Source organism: Aethalodelphis obliquidens, unplaced genomic scaffold (assembly GCF_003676395.1).
Source record: "Aethalodelphis obliquidens isolate GAN/ISIS:26980383/991018 unplaced genomic scaffold, ASM367639v1 scaffold45, whole genome shotgun sequence".
NCBI lineage: Eukaryota > Metazoa > Chordata > Mammalia > Artiodactyla > Delphinidae > Aethalodelphis > Aethalodelphis obliquidens.
The window spans coordinates 9,009,483-9,022,955 of NW_020837989.1; the positions used below are offsets into that span (position 1 = coordinate 9,009,483).

Here is a 13,473-nt window from a genome sequence, read left to right on the forward strand (position 1 = left end):
GAAAGATACTTTTGTCATAATGTCTCTTCCATAGAAAGAAGACCACGTGGTCATCTTTGTGACAATTGCATACCTGAAATAATTAGAAAACAATATATAATTACGTATTGGGGTGGTAGAAGGGAGAAATCAGCATGAGTTGAAATAGTACTCTGGAAGGGAGTAAATGGTGATGTCTTTATGAGTCTCCCCATCCACAAATTTGATTTCTCTTTTTCTGCATATCTACAGAAACAGAGGGGACGGGTTGAGAAATTTATGATCTTTTCTGAGACTCTTTGGGGATTTGTTTTAAATTATGAAATACATTTTAGGTTAATGAATAAAATATTCAGGAAGAGAACGGGAGGATTTAGTACATTCTCTGCTTGTGTGCAGCATCTTAATTTTGATCTGGAAATTGTGAACTACATTTGTCTTCTGGATTAGACACATATAATTGATTCAGGGTGCAGTGAACACCAAAGTATTAGGTATTACTATAAAGTAGTGAGATTGTTTTCAGTCTTATGGTCCAGCGGCATGGTCTAGCGACAGTTCATACTTTACATATGAAATGCTTATCATGTTGGTAGTTTTCTTTTGTAGAAGGAAGTTCATTTGATAAATGCAGAATGCTATTAATACAGACTGTGAATGTATATTAAAAGTTGAGGGCTTCCCTGGTGGCACAGTGGTTGAGAGTCCGCCTGCTGATGCAGGGGACACGGGTTTGAGCCCTGGTCCGGGAAGGTCCTGCATGCCGTGGAGTAACTAAGCCCGTGCGCCACAACTACTGAGCTACTGAGCCTGCGCTCTAGAGCCCGCAAGCCACAACTACTGAGCCCCCGTGCCACAGCTACTGAAGCCCACGCGCCTAGAGCCCGTGCTCTTCAATGAGAAGCCACTGCAATGAGAAGCCCGCGCATCACAACAAAGAGTAGCCCCCACTCACCGGAACCAGAGAAAAGCCTGCACACAGCAACAAAGGCCCAACGCAGCTAAAAATAAAATAGATAAAATAAATTTTTAAGAAAGTACTTCGTAAAAATTAAATTTGTTTCCATCACTGTAATCAATAAAAAATGTTGTGGATATATACATTCTACCCTACCTGTGGATGTGAGAAATTTCTCAAAATCATAAGATTTTGGGAAGAGACTGCCTCTTTTAACTCATCTTCCTTCACGTTCACATTTACTCAAAGGGAGGAGATGTGGGGATTTTTTTTGTTTAAATACTTTGCATTTCTAGGTTCCTAATGGCAAAATCCTTTGGTGACTAATATCTACAGCCTTAAAAAACATCTGTATACATCTTTGAGAATCTTTGCCAAGAAACCAAACATGGCAACAGTTTACACCACAGATGTACTTACTTAGTATTGTCTATAATAGAGAAAAATGGAATCCTCTAAATGTCCAGTTATAGGGAACATGTTAATTATGATGTATTCATTAGGTCAAACAATATCCAGCCATGAACTTCTAAAAAGTTGATGCGGAGGTTAGAAATGACATAGAAGGATGCTTGCAATCTTTTAATGGAAAAGGGAATATATTATGTATGCAGTATGATAACAGTTATGTTAAAAAAAGACAAACCCAATCTATTCATAGGAGGAAGCATTGGATTATGGAAAAAAGAAAAGACAAACCCAGTATATTCATAGGGTGTGGTATTGGATTGATACATATCATAACAATGGTTGCTTTGTATAATTGCACTCTTGATTTTACTTCTCTTTATATAGGTCTGTACTGCTGTTTAAAAAGAAAGTAATTTCGGAATGGAGAGAGAATACCCATTCACTGTCCTGTTCTGGCAAAGAACATTACTGGCCTCATTTTTGTTGTTTATTCTTTATTGCTATGCACTCATTGTACATTGATAAAATAATAGGTTAACAAGTGGGATATCTAAATTATTTAAGAACCTGTTACTGCAAGGAAAAGATATATATTTCCTCTACCAATATTAAAAGATATAGTACGTAATAAGGTGGCTGGGACGAAGAAATTTTGTCAAATTTATGAGGATACCAAGTCATATTATTGTTATTTAGGTTCTCAGATCTTCTAGCAAAGTAGTAAAATATCCTTAAATACATTTCTTGCTTGTTTTTAAATACATTGATTTTTCTGTCTTAAATAAGTTTTTTGTTGTTGTTGTCTTAATTTTGTGTTTTAACTCTTGAACTCGTAGGGATTTCCTGCAGAATTTGCCATGTACTTAAACTATTGCCGTGGGCTGCGCTTTGAGGAAGCCCCGGATTACATGTACCTGAGGCAGCTATTCCGCATTCTTTTCAGGTCAGTTTTTAAGACTATAAACTCCAGTGAGGGAAATTAGTTCAGTCTGCCCAACATATCTACTCTGACAAGTAGCAAGTAAAAGTGGGTCTAACCAGTGTGAGTGAATGAAATGTGAATGAAATGTTAAGAAACTGTGAGTTTGACATTTTTCCATTTCCAAATGTCCTTGAAATATTTTCGTTTGGGATGGAGAAACTGTTAAATCAAACTCAAAGTAGAATATAAGTTTTCCACAATAGTTACACAATTCACATTAGATACAAATGACAGTTGGTGGCAGTTGGGACTCTCCAACTTGGTAGACAACCCTGCTCAATACCAAAATGAATAGCAATTAAAATATCAGGCAGTAATTGGAGTTTATGATATTGTGGAAGTAGGCCCAAATTCTAGGATCCCTAGGTATACAACCCAAAATTGGTCTTGAAAAAATAAAGTACATGTGGCTCAAAATCTTAGTTGGAAGAGAAGAATTAGGGATGATGCTCTAATCCTAGAGAAGTCTTCCCAAGTCACCAGCATAGACATCGCCCTCTCAAAGTTACAGTCTCACGTCTACTCTGATGTGTCTTTAGGGGATACCTTCTGTTAAGAATATTCCCCCATAACTGACAGCTTGACTCAGTGTTTTTGTTGTTCATGCTGCCTTTTTTTTGGCTGCACAGTGCCGCTTGTGGGATCTTAGTTCCCCGACCAGGGGTTGAACCCACGCCCTCGGCTGTGAAAGCACAGAGTCCTAACCACTGGACTGCCAGAGAATTCCCTCATGGCTGCCTTTCATTCCCACTCCCTTGCTCATTTCAAGAAAGTTTAAAGGCAGCTTCTTTTTGAAAAGGGAGAGGATTTATTCTTGAATACAGCAGACCAAAGCGGTGACATCATTTCCCCCCAGTTGAGAAATGTAAAAAGTGGAATTAACTGAACAGTAAGTCATCTATAGGGAAAGAAATCTTGTAGAAGCTACCATACTTAAGAGAAGATATTCATTTCCTTAAAAAATGCTCTCACTGTCTTGAAAGTTCTGTGGAGTATTTAATTGGACCCTATTAATAATGGGTTAACATATAATTTTATATTTTCCAGGACCCTGAATCACCAATATGACTACACGTTTGATTGGACAATGTTAAAACAGAAAGCAGCACAGCAGGCAGCCTCTTCAAGTGGGCAGGGTCAGCAGGCCCAAACCCCCACAGGCAAGCAAACTGACAAAACCAAGAGTAACATGAAAGGTTAGTAGCCAAGAACCAAGTGACGTTACAGGGAAAAAAAATTGAACACAAAATTGGGTAATTCATCCATTTCTAACAGTGTTAGATCGAGGAGGTGGTTTTAAAATACATAAAAATCTGGCTCTTTGTTTTAAAAAAAAGACGTCCTTGGAAAATTTGACTACTAACTTTAAACCCAAATGTCCTTATTCATATATATGTATATGTATTTTTATATACATATATGTGTGTATATTATTATCATTTCTCTTGGGATTTTGGGTCATTTTTAACAACTGCATCTTTTTTACTCATTCATTAACCCTTTCCAAAATAAACATTTGGTGTTGGGAATATGGTATAATCAATCAATCCAAAATCCTAGACCTAACACTTGTTGATTTTTAATAATGAATCTGATTAGCCATGGTATTTTGACTTTCTTTCCAACTAACAGTGTTAAGAATTTTTCTGCGTGTTAATGCTTTAGAATTAAAAATGGAAAATTGTGAACATGATCTAAGTTCAAGAGGTGAGTCTGGCATTGCCCCCGAAGTGTCTATCTTCTCAGTTGCAGAGCACCTCATTTACTCTTTTTTTTTAATTTTTTTTTTAATTTTTTTTTTTTGCTGTGTTGGGCCTTCGTTTCTGTGCAAGGGCTTTCTCTAATTGTGGCAAACGGGGGCCAGTCTTCATCGCGGTGCACAGGCCTCTCACTGTCACGGCCTCGCTTGTTGCGGAGCACAGGCTCCAGACGCGCAGGCTCAGTAGTTGTGGCTCATGGGCCTAGTCGCTCCGCGGCATGTGGGATCCTCCCAGACCAGGGCTCAAACCCGTGTCCCCTGCATTAGCAGGCAGACTCCCAACCACTGCACCGCCAGGGAAGCCCTCATTTACTCTCTTAAATGCTCAAATAACTGAAGAGCTCGATACATCCTTACTTATCACAAAAATAAATCTCTCTTTTAGTTGCTGCTTAGCTTACATGTGTTCTTAATTTCAAAATGATTTTTTCTTACGGCGTTACTTTTTTTTTTTTTACTTTTTTTTAATTGTACAAATATTCAGGGTCTGGGGTCTACTGTAAAATTGAATTCTGCAGTTATTCCTCGCAAATTGAAAAAAAAAAACAAACTGGGGCAAATGCCACTGAGCTGCTAGTCTATTTCCTTTCTATATCTCTCTGGCACTCTTAGTGCTACTAAAGAGTAGAACTGTTAGGGCACAGTGCCATTTCTTATCACTGTTGCCATACAGTTCAACTCCTGTGTTTTATGTTTTTTGTCTGTTTTTCTTTTCCCCTTTCTGGGGCTTACCTCCTGATACCTGCCTACTTCCTGGAAGTGGTGGGCAGGTAAGGTTTGTTTTTTGGTTTCTAATTACGTAATTTCTGAATCACTGCTCTGATCTGAACTTGGTCTTCTTTGGTCCATATTTTTACTGTTGCAATTAAAAAACTTTATAATTTAAAAATAGGCTCTAATCTGAGGATACTTTTCAAGTAGTATAGTTAACTGATGTCATCCTCCTCCCAGCAGCTCATCTATTAGGAATGAAGTTGAGGTACTTCGTTTCCACGTTTCTGGGAAGGATCCACAGTTGGAGGGTTAATGTAGTGGGAGTTCTTAGATGAGGAAGTTTGAACTCAAGATAACAAACACTAATGCTTGCCCAGTGCTCTACCTCTGCATCATAGTTGGAATTTAATTGTCCCTTTTGAATGTTTTAATCATTATATAACTAATCATATTGTCAACAGGTTCTTAATGAGGTAGGTGGCTAGTATTGCTGAGAAGTGGTCCTGCCATTTAGGTAAGACCACATAGACTCTCTAAACTGAGGACCTGACACCTACAGTGTATTTGCTTTTTCTCACAGAATGAAACCAGTTTTTGACTAAAGTTAGCTGGGATAATAGGATCATCACAAGTTGCAGTTTCTAGAACGAAAATTAGGTTGAAATCTCATCTGACCTAGAACATTGCACTTCAGGCATTCAGCAGCCTTCAGAAAGAATTACCTTATTTTGAGCTAGTTTCCTTGTTAGTTTACTGTGTGTCTCTTACTCAATAAAGCAAAATTTTTGTCCTGCCTTATCTAGGTCTTAAAGATGAGAAGTTGGATCCACTGAGTTAGTATGTTTCATTGGAAAAAACTGTAATTAAACTTAAGTTTAATCCTTATTTTGTATTGTATTTTTCATAAAAGCAATTTAAAATCTTATAAAAATTTCATAGCATTATTAGACACTGGGGTTATACAAATATCACACAGACATGAATTTGTAAAATCTTGAAAATTTGGACTTTTCATAAAACCCACCACATATCACTGACTGCTTTCAGAAATGTATTTCCAGGCAGTATGTTTTGACTCTTAAGCAAAATATTGCTTGCAATTAAAACACGCCACTCCACAGAATACAAAGAACAAAATTCTTTTTAATCTTTGACTCATTTTATTTTGGATATAAAACTTAGTGCCCTAAACAACTCTTACACAAACCTCCCCCCCATATATAAAGCCCTGAAAGCATAGAACAGTTGAGGGTGGTATGAAATAAGTATGGGGAGTCTATTTCCCCTAACTAACCTCTACCCCATCCCCATTATATGGGTCATCCAGTATGAAATCTCCTGTGAAGCCTGGAGTTTGAAAATAACTGCTCTAGCTTTACTTACTCCTGATTCCAATCTCTAATAAGGGTGTTTGAAAGCATATTCTCTTAGGATTCCCTACAGTAAGCTTTTATTCAAGGAAGAGCTCAATGATTCATTGATTTCAAGAAATCTTTTCCGTGGTGATGAAAAAAATCGTATTACATTTTTCTAGTTAAAATTTTAGATGTGCTTTTTAAATATATCATTTGTTATTCACGAGTTACCCTTTCAGGGGTTTCCACATCAGAGGATTCAGTATCTTAAATGGATCTTCAGCAAGTAAATCTCTATATTGCAGACACATACATTCCTGGGGAAAAAATCCCCCACATGGTCGCTTTTACTAATATGTTTTCTATGATAATTTTGGAAAAATCTTTATCTGATGCTTCTTCCATTGAAAGCTATAAGTTGTTTTAGCAGTTTACTAATAAGAATGTGCAAAGAGTTTAAAGTCTGACTTAATTCAGCTAAGATGGACTTATATGTAATAGACTTCTATTTACTCTTCGAAAGAAAAGATCTTTTGAAATATTCCATTTTGAAGGCCATCAAAAGACTACAAGGCGTCTCCACTAATGCTCACTATGATCTGTACTGGTTTTAAGTGCTCAGGTACCACAAGACTACAGTTACAGTTTTTATACACGTTAAAGAGGAAAGCAAAAGATAATACATCTGATACACTTCCAAATTCATTTTCACTCCCTTTTCTTCAACTATATTTGATTATAAGGAAAGTACTTTTCAAGACATATAAGAAGTAAAGGAAAAAAATATTTTTAGGACATTCAGAATTCACTTAAGTTCACCATTTCTTTAGTTGAGGGCAGGGATGGGGAGAATTGCAGAAGGTAGTGAAGCCAAAGGTGGATCCCCTCCTAATTCTACTATTCTCATCATCTTAACCCATCTGTTCACTATTCCAGTCATTGCTACTAAGCATAGTTTTATCATAATATACATGGATGTCAAATTGTTGGCATTTAATAGATTAGAAATATTTTTTCCATCACATTATCCTACATGTTCATGGTCTTCCTTGATTTACCTTCCAGTATTTACTGGGCTTCACTTACCATTTATGTCTAGCTTAACTTTTTCTGACTTCACCAATTGCTGCTAGGAACGTGGCTGGTCATTCAGCAACGTAAACCATATCACAGGGGAAGACCTTGAAATATCTGGAGAGACTGCTCTGCTCCGAATACTCTCAATCCAAAGAGGTGCCGGGGAGCTGCATCTGTTTGCTGAAATTTTTGTCAGCTTTTTTTCACTGTGGACAATAAAGCTGGAGAGAAAAGAACCAAATAACCCAACAGGAAATAAAGATGAGTGCTTAAGAGTTGATTTGAAGTAATCTGAAGCCCACATCTCGAAGGCTTGCTGGACCTATGAAACTTTTCAACTTGTCAGATTGAAAACAACTGTCAGAAGACCTAGAAGAGTACACTGTTGCTGTGACTCAGTGGTGTATAATGCAGACCATCTACCAGTTGGGGAAGGAATCAGTTGTAACAGGTATTTTAAAATTCAGCATCCTTAGAAATCTGTAGCAGAATTAATTCTGTAAAAGAGAAGACAAAAGAAATCAGGTCATCAGTCTTTTTTTAATGCAGCTTAGGGATGATGTACCTGCTATACTTAAGTTGTCATTTATCTTATTTGTAGTGATAAAAATAAAATCTATTTCCTTTATCTTTCCCAAATAAATACTTTTTTAGTTTCTGTGGAAAAGGAAGAGTTATTTTAGTTTTTGTTTTTTTCCTTCAGCTTTTATACTGTCAGTCTGATTCAGAATTCTCCAAGCTTGATTCTGATTCTATACAACCAGAAAAACCACACAAGCATTTTATAGGAAAAGTTAGTTAATATAAATGGCTTTGCATAGTGAATGTAAATATTATAGTCAAAATTAATTTTTAAAAGTTATGTCTTATACTGTGAAAGGATTCTAAATTTTAAAAGCTCATCGCAAACTTCCTAGCCTTACTATTACATAAATATATCTTTGAACTAGTTTGTGGTTCTGTTGAAAAACAAAATCAAGTTAATCTGAAGTTAATTTACAGATAGGAGCAGATACATACTTTCCAGATTTCAGACTGAGGGATAGAATCTCCTGGTTAGTTGTATAAAAATAAACATTCTTTCTCCTTTTGCAGATTTGTAAAGAAAACTTAAATGTATCTATTAAGTCCTGAATTTGTCACATTAATTCTCCAACCCTGTTTTAACTCCTCCCCCCCCCCTCTTTTTTAGGAACAAAGGGATTCATTCCTTCATTCCTTATTTTAACTGTTGCAGTGAAGATGGGTTTTTGGACTTTAGAAACCAGGAGACACCACCTAAACTACAAGACAAACCAAGGACTAATTGCACACTGAGGAAAAGAATACTTAGTACTTGAAGATTGAATCTTGAATACCTGCTGAATGCTCCTATTGAGATTTTTCCTAAACAAGCATCTGTAACATTTTAGGACAATTCACCGGAAAAACATTGATCCCTGGGTGGAATATCCTACCATTGGCCAGTCTGAATCTGGATTTGACTGCTCTATTCTACCAGGAATATTGTTAGGCTAGCCTTTAACCAGCCCCTAAACAATTGTAATCATTAGTTGACCCAGCAGATCTTCAAATATCAGATTAAAAGATGAACAGATACAATTCTTATCCCTATTAAAGACACAAGAGTTTTCTAATATTTTGACTGACAATGTAACTTATGTTTTCTTTGTAGTTTGTTAGTGACAGTGGTTTTCAGTTTAATGCTGTTTGGATATTCAACATAGTACAGGTTTCCCCTGTCTGAAAGTAGGGCATTCGAAACCTTTCCTAAGCTAAAATGGCATAAAGCAAAGAAGCAGTTACCTTAGGATACGTGTTGCTGATAAATTGAGATAATGCATAGATGCTAACAGACACAGTTCAAAGCTGTGGCGGCTTGAGGCTGATGGTAGTTCCCAGGGAGAGAACTTGGCGGTGCCTTTATCACTCCTCAGGAGTGCCATTATCACTACTCAGGGTGCTGCCTCTAGGTTTGCTGTGAAACGCTGAATGCTATTTTTGCTTTTTTCGTAAAAGCAAAAAATCTTTGGTTAGTGAAAACAGGTACTAATGTAGGCCTTTCATAAAATGTGAAGTGGCATAAAGGGAACTTTTTGAAAAGTAGGGGGATACCAGTAATTATTCAGTATCGTGTAATTGTGTAAAAAAGCTACAGTAAAAGAAAACCCAACAATTTTAGTGGTTGTGAAAACATTTTTATTGTATTTAATGATAATTGCAGGACTTGAAACCAAATGCTCCTCAGGATAAGGGTCATTGCTATTTAGCTAATCCATAGTTTTAATTTGCTTTAAAATATTCCTGTATTTTAACATTGGAACTAAGTTACAGTGTATGGTCAGATTTTTAAAAATTTAATTCAGGTTTGATTTGACAGCCTTTTCTTTTTGTGGTTTTACACTGCTAATCCTATTTAATAACATGCATCAGAAACGTAGTATTCCTGTGGCAAAGTACATTTTCAGAAAATTTCATTATCTTTCACTTTTGGCATTTGCTTTATGAACTTAGTGCTAGGACAGGCAGCAAAAGCCTGTTTTGCACCTACTCTGTTGTTAAGGCACTGTGGAGAGACAGAAGTATAACACTCACATCTTTGTCTTCGGAGCTTGTCACAATATAGTTTTCAAATGAATGAAGATGACTTTCTGCCCTCAAATGAAAAAACCAAGGCATACATGCATGAAAAGTAAATTACAGAACTATTTCATTTATCCCACAAAGCCTGCTGGAGATGATCCTGCAAATGTTGAAGTGTCAAAAAAGGAGCAGCTTATGATTGACAAAAACATGGTTTGTGCTGAGGAAGTGAGTGATTAGAGTGAGCTAGAATGAGCTATATAGGTTGGCTATAAGAGGAGGGATTGGACCAAGGGTCGTTGATGACTTAAAGGAGGCCTGTAGGTGAGAGAAGGTGCTGATGAGGTTTTCATGATATTGAGACAGCATATTCCCTTTAGCTATAGATAAAGCTTGTAGGTATTAGAAATGGGTGTATTTCCTCTGATTGCCTTCAGCTGTAGATAGAACATGCAGCTATTATTGCCTGAGCCTCCTATTCAAACCTGCCTTTATGTGGAAGCCCTGAGGTCTGATTTGTGGAGGAGGAGAAGTGTATTTACAGGGTGGGGAGGCTTGAAAGTAAAGCCAGAAAGCCTCACTCGTTTACATTTTCAAATCTGTGGTAAAAAAACTAGTCTCTCTAGTGTAACTGATAGACGTAAAGAATTTTTAAAGGTCTAAGGTTTCTGTATAAAAATCATATACTTACCAGGTTTGTGTTCAGTGGAATAACTCAGATAATTATGCCTTGAATACATTTATTATTAAAGCCTTTTGTTCCTCGTTTGTATCAAATAATGTACAGAAAAGTTCCTGCTCACAGTATGATTAAAACTACTTTCTAGTTGATAAAGCAATCTTATTTTTTATTTATTTGACTAATAAACACAATGTATTCTAGGTACTAGAAATACAGAAGTAAACAAAAACAGGCTTATTGCAATTACCACTAATTCTCTTGAGAACTGTATGCTGGACGGGAAGGCTTTAATTCACTGTATACCACTCTGCCTAGAGGCATCCAGTACAGAAGTTTCCGGGTTTTTTTATTTTAAACGCTAACCTGACCTAGTGATTTTCAAATAGATGAAAATAACGTATGAGTTACCATTCTAAAGTAATTATTTCCCTACTTTGGGTGTGGTTAAGAAAATTTTTTTAACTTGGAGTTTAACATTCTTTTTTTTCTGTTTTGATTTTTTTTTTAATAGGTTTCTAAGCATGAATCAAGGAACAGAAGAAGCAGAGCAGATGATCGGAGCAGCATTTGTTTCTCCCCAAATCTAGAAATTTTAGTTCATTATGTACACTAGCCAGTGGTTGTGGACAACCATTTACTTGGTGTAAAGAACTTAATTTCAGTATAAACTGGCTCTGGGCAGCACTGGTGATGCTGTGTCCTGAGTTGTAGCCGCTGTAATTGTGAATATTAACTGAGATAGTGAAACATGGTGTCCAGTTTTCTATTGCATTTTTTCAAGTGGAAAAGTTAACTAAATGGTTGACACACAAATTGGTGGAGAAATTGTGCATATGCCAATTTTTTGTTAAGATCTTTTATTTTGAACTATACTGCTTTGAGATCTCATTTCAGAAGAACGGCATGAACAGTCTTCAGCCACAGTTGTGTTGGTTGTAAATGCTCACAATTGTGCATTCTTAGGGTTTATCCATCCCTGGGGTTTGCAAGTTGTTCACTTAAAACATTCTTAAAATGGTTGGCTTCTTGTTTGCAAGCCAGCTGATAATGGTAGCAACCAAAGATTCCAGTGTTTGAGCATATGAAAGACTCTGCCTGCTTACCTGTGCTAGAAATAACAGCATCTAAAGTGAAGACTTAAGAAAAACTTAGTGACTACTAGATTATCCTTAGGACTCTGCATTAACTCTATAATGTTCTTGGTATTAAACAAGAAAAAAGCATATTTGTCACAAAAATTTAGTTAACATCTTAAACTGAACATGTATGTATGTTGCTTAGATAAATGTAATCACTGTAAACATCTATATGATCTGGGATTTTGTTTTATTTTGAAACGGGAGCTTTTTTGTTTACAAGTTCATTAAAAAGTATAAACTGTTTCTCTAAGGAAATGAGATTTTTTTTAAACAAAAAAAATGCCTTGCTGACTCACTATGAAATCAAAATCTCCCCAAGTTTTTAATAGACTACTTCAAGTCATTTGTTATGTAACATTCTTTTGCGAATCATTGTAGATTTAGTGTCATGACTTTTTCTCAGATTTTTTATTTAAAAATATTTTTTTTCCCTGAAGCGGAAAGGCATTCTTTCATTTTTCTTTTTTTATGACTTGTAGGCACAATACCTAGTGCTGCAGCTGCAACTGCCAGGACTTGGTATTGTAACTTTTGCAGCCTCATACTAACAGCTGGACTGATTTTGAATAAGAATGAAAGCGTTAAAGGGTTTAACTACAAAATGAAGCTATTGTTTAAATTCCTTGTTGATTGGCTCTAAGCAGATTGACTCCTAACCTTGGAGAGCATCATACCCTGTGAGGTTCTTGTGATTGCTGACCCTCCCTATCCCCCACCCATTTCTATAAATTATCTGCAGTTCATCTCTCAGTCTTATGTGTGGCTCTTTTCTTTTTCTGACCCAAGAGAAAGAAAAGCTTAATAACTAATTCATTAGTGTAATTTATTCATTTATAGCACATCAGGATAAGTTAAAAGAACTTTTGTCTAAAAATGCTGCCAGGCGCCTATTTGTGTAAATGCAGGTATTTTGTAAAATAACCTTGAAATTGTAAATTGACATGTGTTTGGTCAGATTGTGTCAGGTTTGTTTTCTTCCTTTTTTTCTTCTTTTCATTTGAAAACTACGTTAGCAATAATTAATTCAATGATGACCACATTCTGCCATTAAAAGATATATTAGCACCATCATACTGCAGAAATCTTAATGAGTATGAACTTTGGGGTAGGCAGCTTCTTTGTTTCCTTTCTGTCCACCCGTGTTGGTTAAGGTATTTGTTTCTTGACTAATAAACCCTTTGATACTTTTAGCCAGAAATCAGTCTCTTAAAGCTATTTTTGAGTATAGTTTGTGTAAAATAAAAATGTTTAGCTTTGGTAATAACTTTTCCAAGCTGAACTCCCTCTAGCAAGATATTTTTCAGTGCTTTTATTTACTATGCACTTAGACTATGCACTTTTTCTGAAATATTTTTGTAACACTTTTTTGTATTTTTGCCATTTGAAAAGGTTGTGGTGTAGTTGGTCTGTAATTAAGTTGCAGGTTTAAAACTGCTGTTAGCTTTGTAAATCAAAATGTAGGTGTTTTTGTCCTGGTATATTGTCATTCCATCTGCAGCTGGAGCTGGAATACCATTGATCTTCTAGCTACCATTCATTTTCTTCACAGTTCACAAAAGAAGAATGTGAAATTCAGTGAATGCTGTTACTAATCCTGTCGGGAGATGAATCTCATTTCACCAAAATTAAATTATGTTTTTCCACTAAAATGATGATACAAGTTGAAGACACATCACTCTGAAATTGGAAGACCTCACCACTTAAGGCTCCGCAGTGGCTTACTCAGCTGAACTCTAGGTTACTGCTCTTTACTTTGTTCACCCATTGGGGGGTGCAGTTTTTTAAATGTTGGGAGATGGTCATTCTAACTACTGTTGAATGTCTCTGTTTTGGG

General features: G+C 36.2%; 1 protein-coding gene across 11 annotated transcripts in view; it reads left to right on the top strand.

The window, feature by feature from the left end:
- CSNK1A1 (casein kinase 1 alpha 1) overlaps nucleotides 1-12,710 on the top strand; it is a 50,311-nt gene extending 37,601 nt beyond the window's left edge. For 2 of the 11 annotated variants that reach the window (XR_003427738.1, XR_003427740.1), the window contains 4 exons: nucleotides 2,185-2,291; nucleotides 3,378-3,526; nucleotides 7,292-7,686; nucleotides 8,428-10,653. Coding sequence is in view for 8 of the 11 variants with exons in the window: in XM_027081625.1 (XP_026937426.1) it covers nucleotides 2,185-2,291; nucleotides 3,378-3,526; nucleotides 7,292-7,344 (309 nt within the window). In the remaining 3 variants the exon portion in view is untranslated. Of the gene's footprint in view, nucleotides 1-2,184; nucleotides 2,292-3,377; nucleotides 3,527-5,606; nucleotides 5,735-7,291; nucleotides 7,688-8,427; nucleotides 10,654-11,011 lie in introns of those variants that run through there. The other 9 variants (XM_027081627.1, XM_027081630.1, XM_027081629.1 and 6 more) reach the window with 7 other exon arrangements.
- The last annotated feature ends 763 nt before the right edge of the window (nucleotides 12,711-13,473 follow it).